Source organism: Triticum urartu, chromosome 6A (genome assembly GCF_056163025.1).
Source record: "Triticum urartu cultivar PI428250 chromosome 6A, HENAU_Tu73, whole genome shotgun sequence".
NCBI classification, from domain to species: Eukaryota; Viridiplantae; Streptophyta; class Magnoliopsida; order Poales; family Poaceae; genus Triticum; species Triticum urartu.
Window position 1 is genome coordinate 567,338,872 of NC_141878.1, and position 16,715 is coordinate 567,355,586.

The 16,715-nt window shown below is 42.3% G+C and overlaps 1 protein-coding gene across 1 annotated transcript; it reads right to left on the reverse strand.

Moving 5' to 3' along the window:
* Nucleotides 1-14,656: 14,656 nt before the first annotated feature.
* On the reverse strand, nucleotides 14,657-15,242 carry LOC147966391 (uncharacterized). The gene is made up of 2 exons (XM_087528125.1): nucleotides 15,078-15,242; nucleotides 14,657-14,986 (listed from the first exon to the last, which is right to left on the reverse strand). Exons 1-2 carry the CDS (start codon nucleotides 15,240-15,242, stop codon nucleotides 14,657-14,659), a joined length of 495 nt encoding a protein of 164 aa, XP_087384251.1.
* Between the last annotated feature and the right edge of the window lie 1,473 nt (nucleotides 15,243-16,715).

A 16,715-nucleotide genomic window follows, 5' to 3' on the forward strand; every position in this document is an offset into this window, starting at 1 on the left:
ATTACCAACCAAAAATCATAAACTTGTCCTATGGTCATTTTCATGAGAAAACCCTCACACATATGAGCTATCACCTACAAGATTTCATAGATATCTAAATTTCTTTGACCTCCTCTAAATCACCTCAAATTTTGCACACATGATCTCCTACACAAACATAGATAGTTGATAATACATCTTCATTAAAATGTTGTTTTTTTGCTCTGTTATTAGAACATTTGATAAAAGGGAACCCTTGATAAACTGATGGATTGCAGCATATTTGCAGCATATGTGTGATCATTGCAGCACCTGAACTTTCAAAACACTGAAACAAATCATAGCAGATAAATTTAAAAACACAAAAATACCCAACATAGATAGCCACATGCATATAAAATTCATCCAACCACCAAAAGGTAACCCACATCATGTTCACAAACATAGTTCACCCACATAGTTCAGCAAACAACCTAAAGTACTTAAAACACATCATAACATCAGGGAAGGGGGGAGACAGGACTTTGGCTAGGGCAGCATGCTACCCCATGATATTGTAGTCCTCGCCGTGGATGGCCACATCTTCTACATGAGCTAGAAGGTGAACAAAGCGGCCGGACTTTGGCTTTGGCTTGGTGGTGTAGTAGGGGCAGCGCCAAGTTTTGGTCTTGATCTTGTAGTAGTAATCCACGCCCTTGATCCCGATCTTCTCCTCTTCCTTCTCTTTGAAGGAGGCGAAGTTGCCGCGGTCCACATCCACATCTTCCCCAGAGACATACTGCACACTGATACGTCTCCGTCGTATCTATAATTTTTGATTGTTCCATGCCAATATTATTCAACTTTCATATAATTTTTGGCAACTTTTTATACTATTTTTGGGACTAACATATTGATCTAGTGCCCAGTGCCAGTTCCTGTCTGTTGCATGTTTTTGGTTTTGCAGAAAACCCATAGCAAACGGAGTCCAAACGGGATAAAACATGACGGAGATTTTTTTGGAATATTTATGATTTTTGGGAAGAAAATCAACGCGAAACAGTGTCCAAGGTGGGCACGAGGTAGGGGGCGCCCTACCCCCCAGGCGCGCCCCTGACCCTCGTGGTCCACCCGTAAGGCGGTTGGTGCCTTTCTTTCGCCGTAAGAAAGCTAATTTCCGGATAGAGATCGTGTCCAAAATTCAGCCCAATCGGAGTTACGGATCTCCGGATATAAAAGAAACGGTGGAGGGCCATATCTGGGAACGCAGAAACAAAGAGAGACAGAGAGACAGATCCAATCTTGGAGGGGCTCTCGCCCCTCCCACGCCATGGAGACCATGGACCAGAGGGGAAACCCTTCTCCCATCTAGGGAGAAGGTCAAGGAAGAAGAATGAGGGGGGCTCTCTCCCCCTCGCTTCCGGTGGCGCCAGAGTGCCACCGGGGGCCATCATCATCACCGCGATCTGCACCAACACCTCCGCCATCTTCACCAACATCTCCATCACCTTCCCCCCTCTATCTACAGCGGTCCACTCTCCCGCAACCCGATGTACCCTCTACTTGAACATGGTGCTTTATGCTTCATATTATTATCCAATGATGTGTTGCCATCCTATGATGTCTGAGTAGATTTTCGTTGTCCTATCGGTGGTTGATGAATTGCTATGATTGATTTAATTTGCTTGTGGTTATGTTGCTGTCCTTTGGTGCCCATCATATGAGCGCGTGTGTGGATCACACCATAGGGTTAGTTGTATGTTGATAGGACTATGTATTGGAGGGCAAGAGTGACAGAAGCTTCAACTTAGCATAGAAATTGATGCATACGGGATTGAAGGGGGACCAATATGTCTTAATGCTATGGTTGGGTTTTACCTTAATGAACGTTAGTAGTTGCGGATGCTTGCTAATAGTTCCAATCATAAGTGAATAGAATTCCAAGTAAGAGATGACATGCTAGCAGTGGCCTCTCCCACATAAAACTTGCTATCGGTCTAGTAAAGTAGTCAATTTCTTAAGGGACAATTTCGCAACTCCTACCACCACTTTTCCACACTCGCTATATTTACTTTATTGCTTCTTTACCTTAACAGCTCCTATCTTTTATTTTCTCGCTCTTTATTTTCTTGCAAGCCTATCCAAAAAAACACCTATAAAGTACTTCTAGTTTCATACTTGTTCTAGGTAAAGTGAACGTCAAGCGTACATAGAGTTGTACCGGTGGTCGATAGAACTTTAGGGAATATTTGTTCTACCTTTAGCTCCTCGTTGGGTTCGACACTCTTACTTATCGAAAACTGTTGCGATCCCCTATACTTGTGGGTTATCAAGACCTTTTTCTGGCGCCGTTGCCGGGGAGCAATAGCGCGGGGTGAATATTCTCATGTGTGCTTGTTTGCTTTATCACTAAGTAATTTTTATTTGCTGTTCTTAGTTGTTTTATATCTTTAGCTATGGGTAGGAAACGCAAAATACTAAAAAAAGTTTTACCTACTGAACCAATGGTTGAAGAACCACTCAAAATCTATCACACTGCTGAAGCTTATTACTTGGATCATCTTCGTCCATATGTGCTCGTGCTGAAACCCCAACTAGCTTAGTTGAGAGCAAATCTTTAGATGAGCATGCTTGTTATGTGCGACACCGTATATCTGAAAGAGGGAAACGTTTACTGGATCAAATTCATCGTTTGCAATGCTATGCTGGGAATTTATGTGAAATTTATGATTTTACTTGTTGTTCTGAAAATCCTAAGAAACACCTTCCCTACCAATGTGATTTTAGTGATAATGTAATCGTATCTTCATATGCTAAAGGTGTTTATAGTTACTATGATGTTCAACAAATTGAAGAATTTGTTGCTTTTAAGGGTGCTTATGAAATTGCTTCTTTGATTGAAAAGTATGATGCTACTCTTTACAAATCTGAAAACTTTTCCATACTTAAATATTGCTATGATAATTATGCTTCTAATGCCTATGTTAAACCATATATCGAGGTCTACTCCGCTGTCCAAGAAGAGACTAATATTTTGCAGGAGTCTATGGAAGAAGAAATTGATGAAACTGTGAGCTCATTGGATGAAAAAGATGATGAGGAGAGCAAAGAACAAAAGGAGGAAGAGAGGATTAGCTACCTGTGCCCACCTTCTAATGAGAGTAACTATTCAACCCATACGTTATTTAATTTCCCTTCGTGCTTACCGAAGGAGGATTGCTATGATGACTATTATGATCCCGTGGATTCTCTCGAAATACCCCTTTTTGATGATGCTTGCTATGCTTGTGGCCAAGATGCCAATATGAATTATTCTTATGGAGATGAACTTGACATAGTTCCTTATGTTAAACATGAAATTGTTGCTATTGCACCCACGCATGATAGTCCTATTATCTTTTTGAATTCTCCCAATTATACTATATCGGAGAAATTTGCACTTATTAAGGATTATATTGATGGGTTGCCTTATACCGTTGCACATGATGATTTTGATAAGTATAATATGCATGTGCTTGCTGCTCCTACTTGTAATTATTATGATAGAGGAACTATATCTCCACCTCTCTATGTTTCCAACATGGTAAAATTGCAAGAAACTATTTATACTATGCATTGGCCTTTACTATGTGTGCATGAATTGTTCTTTTATGACATGCCGATGCATAGAAAGAGAGTTAGACTTCGTCATTACATGATATATGTTTCTTTGTGCTCACTACTAAATCCTAAATCATTGCTAATTAAAATTGGCTTTGATATACCTTGGGATCCGGGTGGATTCACTACTTGAGCACTATATGCCTAGCTTAATGGCTTTAAAGAAATTGCTGCCAGGGAGACAACTGGAAGTCTTAGAGAGTCATTTATTTCTGTTGAGCGCTTTCATATAGTTTGAAAACAACAAAAATAAAGAGGGGAACCCAAAACTTTTCAAAAAGGAAAGTGAAAGTGAGAAAGACAAGCATTGTTGAAGTGGGAGAGCTCCTTGAACTTTGTTCATGCTCACGGAAACTTTGTGAATCTTGATTACAGAAACTTTTCAACAAAAATAATTATCCCCTTGTACAATTCCATTGTATTATAAAAATAATGTGCCAAGGTTTTCCTTTAGGATGTTTACAATACTTGTTGGTTTGTGCGGTGCAGGACAGAAACTTTGGCTGTAGTGCGTGAATTTTAGTTTTTACTGGAACGTCAAATGGTTCTGTTTCTTTTTGCACTGTCTTGCTGTACAAATTGTTTATTGTTCCTAATTTTGGCAGAATTTTTCAAGTATCAGAAGTATGGTGAATGTTCAGATTACTACAGACTGTTCTGTTTTTGACAGATTCTGTTTTTGATGCATAGTTTGCTTGTTTTGATGAAACTATCAATTTATATCAGTGGACTAAGCCATGAAAAAGTTATATTACAGTAAACACAATGCAAAAAAAATACGAATTGGTTTTCAACAGTACTTAGATTAGTGATTTCTTTATTATACTAACGGATCTTACCGAGTTTTCTGTTGAAGTTTTGTGTGGATGAAGTTTTCGATGATCGAGGAGATCTCGATGTGAGAAGAAGGAAGAGAGGCAAGAGCTCAAGCTTGGGGATTCCCGAGGCACCCCAAGTAAATATTCAAGGAGACTCAAGAGTCTAAGCTTGGGGATGCCCCGGAAGGCATCCCCTCTTTCTTCAACAAGTATCGGTATGTTTTCGGATTCGTTTCGTTCATGTGATATGTGCAATCTTGGAGCATCTTTTGCATTTAGTTTTCCTTTTTTCTTTTATGCACCATGCTGGTATGAGATAGTCCTTGGTTGATTTATAGAATGCTCTCTGCACTTCACTTAAATCTTTTGAGTATGGCTTTATAGAATGCTTCATGTGCTTCACTTATATCATTTGAAGTTTGGATTGCCTGTTTCTCTTTACATAGACAACCGCCATTTCTAGAATGCTATTTTGCTTCACTTATACTTGTTAGAGCGTGGGCATATCTTTTGTAGAAAGAATTAAACTCTCTTGCTTCACTTATATCTATTTATAGAGATGACAGGAACTGGTCATTCACATGGTTAGTCATAAAATCCTACATAAAACTTGCAGATCACTGAATATGATATGTTTGATTCCTTGCAATAGTTTTGCGATATAAAGATGGTGATATTAGAGTCGTGCTAGTTAAGTAATTGTGAAATTGAGAAATACTTTTGTTGAGGTTTGCAAGTCCCGTAGCATGCACGCATGGTGAACCGTTATGTAACGAAGTCGGAGCATGAGGTGTTTATTGATTGTCTTCCTTATGAGTGGTGGTCGGGGACGAGCGATGGTCTTTTCCTACCAACCTATCCCCCTAGAGCATGCGCGTAGTACTTTATTTCGATGACTAATAGATTTTTGCAATAAGTATGTGAGTTCTTTATGACTAATGTTGAGTCCATGGATTATACGCACTCTCACCCTTCCATCATTGCTAGCCTCTTCGGTACCGTGCATTGCCCTTTCTCACCTCGAGAGTTGGTGCAAACTTCGTCGATGCATCCAAACCCCGTGATACGATACGCTCCATCACACATAAGCCTCATTATATCTTCCTCAAAACAGCCACCATACCTACCTATTATGGCATTTCCATAGCCATTCCGAGATATATTGCCATGCAACTTCCATCATCATCATATACATGACTTGAGCATTTATTGTCATATTGCTTTGCATGATCGTAAGATAGCTAGCATGATGTTTTCATGGCTTGTCCGTTTTTTGATGTCATTGCTACGCCAGATCATTGCACATCCCGGTACACCGCCGGAGGCATTCATATAGAATCCTATCTTTGTTCTAGTATCGAGTTGTAATATTGAGTTGTAAGTAAATAAAAGTGTGATGATCATCATTTTTAGAGCATTGCCCCAGTGAGGAAAGGATGATGGAGACTATGATTCCCCCACAAGTCGGGATGAGACTCCGGACGAAAAAAATAAAAAAAATATAAAAAATAAAAAAAGGGAAAGGCCAAAAAAAGGAGAAGGCCCAAAAAAAGAAAAAAAAGAAAAATAATTGAGAGAAAAAGAGAGAAGGGGCAATGTTACTATCCTTTTACCACACTTGTGCTTCAAAGTAGCACGATGTTCTTCATATAGAGAGTCTCTTGAGTTATCACTTTCATATACTAGTGGGAATTTTCATTATAGAACTTGGCTTGTATATTCCAACGATGGGCTTCCTCAAATGCCCTAGGTCTTCATGAGCAAGCAAGTTGGATGCACACCCACTTAGTTTCAGTTTGAGCTTTCATATACTTACAGCTCTAGTGCATCTGTTGCATGGCAATCCCTACTCCTCACATTGACATCAATTGATGGGCATCTCCATAGCCCGTTGATTAGCCGCGTCGATGTGAGACTTTCTCCTTTTTTGTCTTCTCCACACAACTTCCACCATCATATTCTATTCCACCTATAGTGTTATGTCCATGGCTCACGCTCATGTATTGCGTGAAAATTGAAAAGGTTTGAGAATGTCAAAAGTATGAAACAATTGCTTGGCTTGTCATCGGGGTTGTGCATGATGTGAATATTTTGTGTGGTGAAAATGGAGCATAGCCAGACTATATGATTTTGTAGGGATGAGCTTTCTTTGGCTATGTTATTTCAATAAGACATAATTGCTTGGTTGGTATGCTTGAAGTATTATTGTTTTTATGTCAAAGAATAGACTATTGCTTTGAATCACTCATGTCTTAATATTCATGCCATGATTAGACATATGATCAAGATTATGCTAGGTAGCATTCCACATCAAAAATTATCTTTTTTATCATTTACCTACTCGAGGACTAGCAGGAATTAAGCTTGGGGATGCTCATACGTCTCCGTCATATCTATAATTTTTTATTGTTCCATGCCAATATTATTCAACTTTCATATACTTTTTGGCAACTTTTTATACTATTTTTGGGACTAACATATTGATCCAGTGCCCAGTGCCAGTTCCTGTCTGTTGCATGTTTTCGGTTTCGCAGAAAACCCATACCAAACGGAGTCCAAACGGGATAAAACTTGATGGAGATTTTTTTGGAATATTTATGATTTTTGGGAAGAAAATCAACGCGAAACGGTGTCTGAGGTGGGCACGAGGTAGGGGGGCGCGCCCTACCCCCTCCCCCCCAGGCGCGCCCCTGACCCTCGTGGTCCACCTAAGGCGGTTGGTGCCCTTATTTCGCCGCAAGAAAGCTAATTTCTGGATAGAGATCGTGTCCAAAATTCAGCCCAATCAGAGTTAAGGATCTCTGGATATAAAAGAAACAGTGGAGGGCCAGATCTGGGAACGCAGAAACAGAGAGAGATAGAGAGACAGATCCAATCTCGGAGGGGCTCTTGCCCCTCCCACGCCATGGAGACCATGGACCAGAGGGGAAACCCTTCTCCCATCTAGGAAGAAGGTCAAGGAAGAAGAAGGAGGAGGGGGGCTCTCTCCCCCTCGCTTCCGGTGGCGCCGGAGTGCCACCGGGGGCCATCATCATCATCGCGATCTACACCAACACCTCCACCATCTTCACCAACATCTCCATCACCTTCCCCCTCTATCTACAGCGGTGCACTCTCCCGCAACCCGTTGTACCCTCTACTTGAACATGGTGCTTTATGCTTCATATTATTATCCAATGATGTGTTGCCATCCTATGATGTCTGAGTAGATTTTTGTTGTCCTATCGGTGGTTGATGAATTGCTATGATTGATTTAATTTGCTTGTGGTTATGTTGCTGTCCTTTGGTGCCCATCATATGAGCGCGCGCGTGGATCGCACCATAGGTTTAGTTGTATGTTGATAGGACTATGTATTGGAGGGCAAGAGTGACAGAAGCTTCAACCTAGCATAGAAATTGATGCATACGGGATTGAAGGGGGACCAATATGTCTTAATGCTATGGTTGGGTTTTACCTTAATGAACGTTAGTAGTTGCGAATGCTTGCTAATAGTTCCAATCATAAGTGCATAGAATTCCAAGTAAGGGATGACATGCTAGCAGTGGCCTCTCCCACATAAAACTTGCTATTGGTCTAGTAAAGTAGTCAATTTCTTAAGGGACAATTTCGCAACTCCTACCACCACTTTTCCACGCTCGCTATATTTACTTTATTGCTTCTTTACCTTAACAGCCCCTAGCTTTTATTTTCTCGCTCTTTATTTTCTTGTAAGCCTATCCAAAAAAACCTACAAAGTACTTCTAGTTTCATACTTGTTCTAGGTAAAGCGAACGTCAAGCGTATGTAGAGTTGTATCGGTGGTCGATAGAACTTTAGGGAATATTTGTTCTACCTTTAACTCCTCGTTGGGTTCGACACTCTTACTTATCGAAAACTGTTGCGATCCCCTATACTTGTGGGTTATCAAGACACACACCAATGAATTACATTAGTACATTATAGATTCATAGGAATACACCATGTCAAACGAACTAAATGAACAATCTAAATTTCAAGTAGGCTTACCTCATACTCTTCGTCGTCATCATACGCTGGATCGTACGGGTCACCGAAAGTATAGTATATCTTCCTCCTCTTCCCCCTACCATCATCCTCCTGAATATACAATTACATCCATCACTAGTAAATACATAAGCCAATTGAAAATTTAGATATGCATAGATGACAGATTGATCATAGGGCTAATATACTATGATCCTATTTGCATTTTCCATTGTCATGCACACACATTGAACAAAAGAGCTAATATAACTACATATTGAAATTTAGATATGCACACTTGATCATAGGGCTAATATAGTATGATCCTATTTGCATTTTCCATTGTCATGCACACACATTGAACAACAGAGCTAATATAACTACATATTGTGGACATATTGTGAACAACAGAGCTAATATAACTTGAAGCAAATAACTTGAGTAGCACTAAAAACCCCAATCTATGAGCACTAAAAACAAATCTAATAAGCATCATAGCATTAAAAAACCAATATGTTCACAACATCTAGCATTTTTGCAATGAATTTATCCAGATCTAAAAATAAATCTGAAAACCCCAATCATTGCAGCACCTAAAATCATAGTTCACAACATCTAGCTAGCATTTTTGCAACCAATTTATCCAACAAACCCTAGTCCAAAAACCCCCATCCCCCAACCCATACAAAAAACCCCGGCCCATCCGTCAAACCAACTACTCTAACCATCTGAACTACTGTATGAATCACAATCGAACTAACTCTACAAGCTAAGCAAGTGCAAATGGGTGCCCAGTGCAAATACCTGCTCCTCCACGGCAGGCGGCGCAACGGGGGCATCAGGATGGACTGCGCCGCTCGACGCCGTCACCTTCTGCAGCGATGAGGCGGAGCCCGCCACATCCGCAGCGGTTGCGAGTTTCCCCGCACCGCCGTGGACGCCGCCGACATCCGCGGTCACCGCGCCTTGACCCTGCAGCTCCACCACATCTCCAGCCGCTGCGCCGGCGTCGCCACGAGCGTCGGCCATCTGACAGATGGAGGCGATGAAGGTGAGGAAGAGGATGCGGTGGGGGAGAGCGAGACGGTGCGGTGGAGGCAGTGGAGGAGAGCGAGACGATGACAAGGAAGACGATGCGGCAGCGAGTGGATTTGGGGGGAAATGGTAGGGGCGATGGAGGTGGTTGCCCTCTTTATATGATGGGACGTTTCGGGCATGTCCATGGACACATGCTACCCCACGACCGCGGTCTTGCATGCGCCCACGTATACGCGGCCCCACTCGTCAGCTAATAGTCAAAGGCATTGACCCGACGGCAACGTCCATTATAACCAGTTATGAGGGTTTTGGGCAAGGGAGTGGGGAAAAGTGAGCAAAAGTTAACAGAGTAGGGATGAATGAGTAGAGCTAAGAAACCAGGGGCACAGAAATAAAAATCCCTAAATATTTTTTGTGATGAAGATAGAGCATAGCCAGACTATATGATTTTGTAGGGATAACTTTCTTTGGCCATGTTATTTTGAGAAGACATGATTGCTTTGTTAGTATGCTTGAAGTATTATTATTTTATGTCAATATTACACTTTTGTCTTGAATCTTTAGGATCTGAACATTCATGCCACAATAAAGAAAATTACCTTGATAAATATGTTAGGTAGCATTCCACATCAAAAATTCTGTTTTTATCATTTACCTACTCGAGGACGAGCAGGAATTAAGCTTGGGGATGCTTGATACGTCTCCAACGTATCTAGAATTTTTGATTGTTCCATGCTATTATATTATCCATCTAGGATGTTTTATATGCATTTATATGTTGTTTTATATGATTTTTGGGACTAACCTATTAACCTAGAGCCCAGTGCCAGTTTCTGTTTTTTCCTTGTTTTTGAGTATCGCAGAAAAGGAAAACCAAACGGAGTCCAATTGACCTGAAATTTCATGGAGATTATTTTTGGACCAGAAGAAGCCCACGGAGCATCGAAGATGGACCAGAAGATTCCTGAGTCACCCACGAAGGTGAGAGCGTGCCCTACCCCCTTGGGCGCGCCCCCACCTCGTGGCCACCTCGGAGACCCCCCTGACTTGTTCCCGACGCCAACACCTCTTATATATACCCAAACTTCCAGAACATAACCTAGATCGGGAGTTCCGCCGCCGTGAGCCTCTGCAGCCACCAAAAACCAATCGGGACCCTGTTCTGGCAACCTGCCGGAGGGGGGATCCCTCACCGATGGCCATCTTCATCATCCCGGCGCTCTCCATGACGAGGAGGGAGTAGTTCACCCTCGGGGCTGAGGGTATGTACCAATAGCTATGTGTTTGATCTCTCTCTCTCGTGTTCTTGATTTGGAACGATCTTAATGTACCGCGAGCTTTGCTATTATAGTTGGATCTTATGATGTTTCTCCCCTTCTACTCTCTTATAATGGATTGAGTTTTCCCTTTGAAGTTATCTTATCGGATTGAGTCTTTAAGGATTTGAGAACACTTGATGTATGTCTTGCGTGGGATACCCGTGGTGATAATGGGGTATTCTATTGATTCACTTGATGTATGTTTTGGTGATCAACTTGCGGGTTCCGTGACCTTGGGAATCTATGCATAGGGGTTGGCACACATTTTTGTCTTGACTCTCCGGTAGAAACTTTGGGGCACTCTTTGAAGTTCTTTGTGTTGGTTGAATAGATGAATCTGAGATTGTGTGATGCTTATCGTATAATCATACCCACGGATACTTGAGGTGACATTGGAGTATCTTGGTGACATTAAGGTTTTGGTTGATTTGTGTCTTAAGGTGTTATTCTAGTACAAACTCTAGGATAGATTGAACGGAAAGAATAGCTTCGTGTTATTTTACTACGGACTCTTGAATAGATCGATCAGAAAGGATAACTTTGAGGTGGTTTCGTACCCTGCAATAATCTCTTCGTTTGTTCTCCGCTATTAGTGACTTTGGAGTGACTCTTTGTTGCATGTTGAGGGATAGTTATATGATCCAGTTATGTTACTATTGTTGAGAGAACTTGCGCTAGTGAAAGTATGAACCTTAGGCCTTGTTTCCTAGCATTGCAATACCGTTTAGGGTCACTTTTACCACTTGTTACCTTGCTGTTTTTATATTTTCATATTACAAATACTCATATCTATCATCCATATTGCACTTGTATCACCATCTCTTTGCCGAACTAGTGAACCTATACAATTTACCATTGTATTGGGTGTGTTGGGGACACAAGAGACTCTTTGTTATTTGGTTGCAGGGTTGTTTGAGAGAGACCATCTTCATCCTACACCTCCCACGGATTGATAAACCTTAGGTCATCCACTTGAAGGAAATTTGCTACTGTCCTACAAACCTCTGCACTTGGAGGCCCAACAACGTCTACAAGGAGAAGGTTGCGTAGTAGACATCAGGTGCCCCCTCCACAGTTACACACCTCGATCATACCATCGTAGTGCTTAGGCGAAGCCCTGCGCCGGTAACATCATCATCACCGTTGTCACGCCGTCGTGCTGACGGAACTCACCCTCGTCCTCAACCAGATTAAGAGCACGAGGGACGTCATCGAGCTGAACGTGTGCTGAACGCGGAGGTACCGTACGTTCGGTACTTGGATCGGTTGGATCACGAAGAAGTTCGACTACATCAACCGCATTACTAAACGCTTCCGCTTTGGGTCTATGAGGGTACGTAGACACACTCTCCCCTCTCGTTGCTATGCATCTCAGATAGATCTTGCGTGATCGTAGGAATTTTTTTGAAATTACTGCGTTCCCCAACAAAAGGGGCTATCGTCGGGAGAATGGGTGCGACAGCCTGCCACCGCCGTTGCTGCCGTCAATCACCAGCCACCAGCACACATGCTTTTTGGGGGGAGGGGGTAGTTTTAGGGGTTTCGAAGAGAACAAATGGTTCAGTGTTTTTGGGGCCGAATTTTCGGGCCAGTGCAGCAGGACTGCTTCAGAAACGCCATAGCGAGGCCTTAAAACTTCGGCCGAAATGCATAGCCTAACGAATATTAGTTTCAGTATAATTAGCTCGTGGATTGGGTTGGAACAGGCTGGTTTAGGGTGAGGTGGTGCTCTAAATACCACTATTTTTTTAAAGGAGGATCACCCCCGGCCTGTACATTAGATTAGATTGATGCATGCAGCCCCTATATTAAGAGAAGTATCCGAAAGATCTGCATTCCAGTACAACGTTGCTCGGAGCTGAAAAAGTAAATAAAATGTAATAAGATGCCACAATCGGCGAAAATATGACGCGATGACTAAACACCTAGCATATTACTGGACCACCATTCAAATCGATTGTACATATACGAGCTACCATCTTCCATCGGGTAGGCCCAGTAACCAAAGGCTCCCTAGTTTCCGCAGGAGTGAGCTGAATACCACTGTTAAGGAGGTGATTCTAATTTCTATAGCACACTGAGCACCGGGGCTGCCATTGTTAGGAAACGCTTGCGCGAACATGGGGGAAGTGCAACTTACTGGAGTCCAGGGAAAGAGAAAGGAAAGGAGGCCGGCGGTCGCGGTAGTCCGGAACTGTCACCAAAACTTCAAGCCCGCTTCGTCTTCTTTCTCTGCCCGGGTATTCCTTCGCTCACTTCGTCTAATTTCTCAGCACCAAGGTAAGCCCATTACTGCTTTTATTTCTCATCTAAGTAACTAGCAAAGTGTCCCGCACATTTGTGCGGCTAAATTCATATGTAACATGATCTCTACAACACATTGATTATTTTTTAAAATTTAAGTACGCTTATAAGGGACATTAAAATAACATGGATAATTAGTTGAGCACAATATTCGTTTCAAGAAATTCAAATGGACTAAATCTGATGGTTCATAGATCATAGCTAGGTTGTCTCAGGCTTGGTGATTTTTTTGTCATGTTATATTTTTCGGCATATGTGAAATGACTTCCCATATAACCTGCATGATTTGTTGCCTTTTAATATGCACAGTTGCTTTCCTCGCAAAAAAGAAAAAAATGCACAGTTGCTTCCACAACTTGATCACCTCCATCCTTCATACCTACGTTCACTTGCTCACGCATGACATTGGCATCGACTCATAGATTCTTCCAACCCTAGCTCATGCCTTATTTGGATGATCTTTATGTCGTCGCTTCTCATCACTGTGAACTCGTTAATAACCAAATCTGTGAATGCTTATGCTGGTCTAGTGGTCTTCATTGTACTCACCTTGAACTCTTTTCTTACACTTTAAAACACATTCATGTAGATACAACTAAAAAAAGTGTCCTAACCTTTTGTTAGCAGAAGGAACAGACGCATGTTATGTTGAAATCATTTTCTCTGCCACCACATGTCATCTTAATGGTTGGTCATCAAATTGCTAATTTAATTCAAATTTTTTATTCCGTGTTGCAGTCTGATGTAGCAAAAGAATTGTTATACATATGGTTTCTCACGTTGAACTAATCTACAACATATTATATTGTCGATAAAATAAGCTGCACAGATCCCTACTATGTGTTATAGTTTACTATGTTGCCACTGCAAGAAACCATGCTGATCCTTTTCGTTGTGCAGAATAAATTAATTCAACACCTCAACCTCACATATGTACCACATTTTTTTTGGACGGCCTAGGGTCTTTTTCCTTCGTAAAACTAATTTATGATATTATCGTTTGCCATTTTTGTGATATATATAGAGTGCATTCAGAATAACAACAACCTGATTGATTGTACGGAAGTCAGTTGTGCCAACTAATTTGTAAGTATTTTATATTATTTTTTGAAATAGTGTCGGTTGCTAGAACATATGTGTAGTTTTTTTTTGCCAAATTTATACGTCTATTTGTAATAAAGTTGCCCATGCTCTCGCTGCATTGGGTTGTAATGGCTCCGAGCACCACAGGTTGTGGTTGTATGTTGTACCGGGCAATGTACGCATGATGATGGCCAGCGAGTCTATCGATCCTGTTGAGTAGCTCTAGCAGACCCTGCATCCGTCCGGCCCGCAAAGTGTGTTTGCAATTTGCGGAAAAACGCGTTTGCGGGCCGGCGCGCACGGCTGCAGATGCAGACCCCGCATAACGGACCCGTAAAAAAGGATATTCGCGGAATATGCTTTTTTGCGGGTCGGCTTTGCGGGGTCTGATCTGGCGCAGCTCCTCCCTGCCCAGAAAACCTAAATTTGCACCTTAATTTGATCTAACATAATGTATTTTTTTGCTTTTTCAACAACATTGAATACATAAGACATCACCAAATCTTTGCTAGAATAGTAAGACCAAAGAAAATAAGAACCACAAGTATGCATTTTAGAAGATTTCTAACTTCCATAACTGCTCCCACTAGTTGATGCAATGTCTTCTCCATGCACTCATTGTTGATCTGTGTATTCTTGATCTTGCATTCTTCATTCTTCATCTTTGGTTCAAAAGAAGTAGACGTTGCTTCCCCTCTAGTTGCAAATGCAGCTGCATCATTGCCTTTGATTCTACTAAGGAGTGCACGGACGTCTATTAAGTTTCTTTCTATCAATAAATCAATGTATTTGCCTTCCCAAAACCAAAATGAGCATCCATCTTTCTACACACATCAATGAGCATGTTCAAAATGAGGATCCTCTAGTTGAACCAAAGAATGAGCTGTCAAAATGAGCTACCGCAAGTGCACGTACCCCATCGTTTTCGCATTTGAATAACACCCATCTGGGGTGCTTCGACGTGTCCGAAGTTAGGCGCAGCACTGTCCGCCGGCAGTCGTCGCACTGTCTGAGCGGCAACGGCGAGCCACGGAGCCGATGCGCGAGCACCGAGCCCGGTGGACGGCCGGACGAATCCATGCCCGCAAATCGTCGGCGGCGCCGGGAGGACGAACCCGTACCTGCATGCGGCGATGCGCCCTTGTCGGGGCTGCGGGAGATGCTCCTCGACCACTCCATCGCTTGGCGCAGCCACCGACGGCCGGAAAAGCCAAATCCGGCGGCCCCGCGGTGAAGGTCCGCAGATCCGCAAATCCGGTGGCCCGCCGGCGCAGGGGGGAGAGTGGAGGCCTCGTGCGTGTGGCGTCCTTTCGGTGAGCTGCTGCCGGCTGTTTTCGCCGGAATCTTGGGCGGCAGGGTGGCGGCAGCGTGAGGGGGGGAGGTGGTTGGTGGGGGAAAGCGCGGGCTGAAATGTCCCCCCACCAACCGCTTCCGCTTATATGCAGGGCACCGCAGCCGCGAGGGGGAAACCCACGTTTTCCCGGGTTGGGGTTGGGATTTTGCCGCGCCCCTCAAAAAATTTTGCGGGCCGGGGTGGGATGCGGGGTCTGATCTGGCAAGTTTTTCCGCCCCAACCCGCATTTTGACGGTAATTTCCCGGGTTGGGGCGGGATGCGGGGTCTGGTAGAGTTGCTCTAAGTAACGGAACCTCAATGTTCCAATTTTTTTAAAGAGTATTTACCATATGTGTACATGCCATTTGGTTCTTAATCTGATTCATCAATTCAGTTTGATGAAGAGGCCTAGTACTAATCAAATTGGGAGGTATCTAAAACGAACATTGCAAATTCCACGTATAAAGTTTGAATTTATTTACAAAATATGGATTATATTATTTTAAATTTTTCATACATCGTTGTAAGTTTTATCCATTTACTAATAATTGTGTCTACTATGCATTTGTAAAAAAAAATCTGAATCATTTAAACACATTTATTAATATTCACATTTGGTACTCCCTCCGTCACGGTTTAGAAGGCGCGCTTGAAAATTCTCTGAAATCTAGGTGGTTATCTATTGGTTGTGAGATGGGCTAGAAAATAGCATTCACACTATGCATGCATATAGAAATAGTACTAATTAGCTACTAGACATAAAAGCAATGCGCCCTAAACCTTGTTTATTGTGGAAACGCAAGCAAATTTAACTATGTCTTCTAAACTATGACGGAGGAAGTATTGTCTACCGGAAACATGCACAGATTTTCATTCTACTTAACTAGTCACCCATTCCTATTTATATATTATTCAATGCCTCGCGAAAACATTGTTGGGTTTGTAATCATGTGATACAGTTAATGGTTGAGTGGATGCAGAAGGATGAAGAATTGGCTACTAGTAATCTTTCTCATTTTCCGCATTTGAGGTGAACACAAACTAAGAGCTGGAATTCAAAATTCTTGAGTCCTGCATTGCCACCGGCAGATAAATAAAATGTTTGTACTCCTTCCGTTCCTAAATATAGGTCTTTGTAGAGATTCCACTATGGACCACATACAGAGCAATTGCTCTGTATGTGGTCCATAGTGGAATTGCTCCGTACGTGGTCCATAGT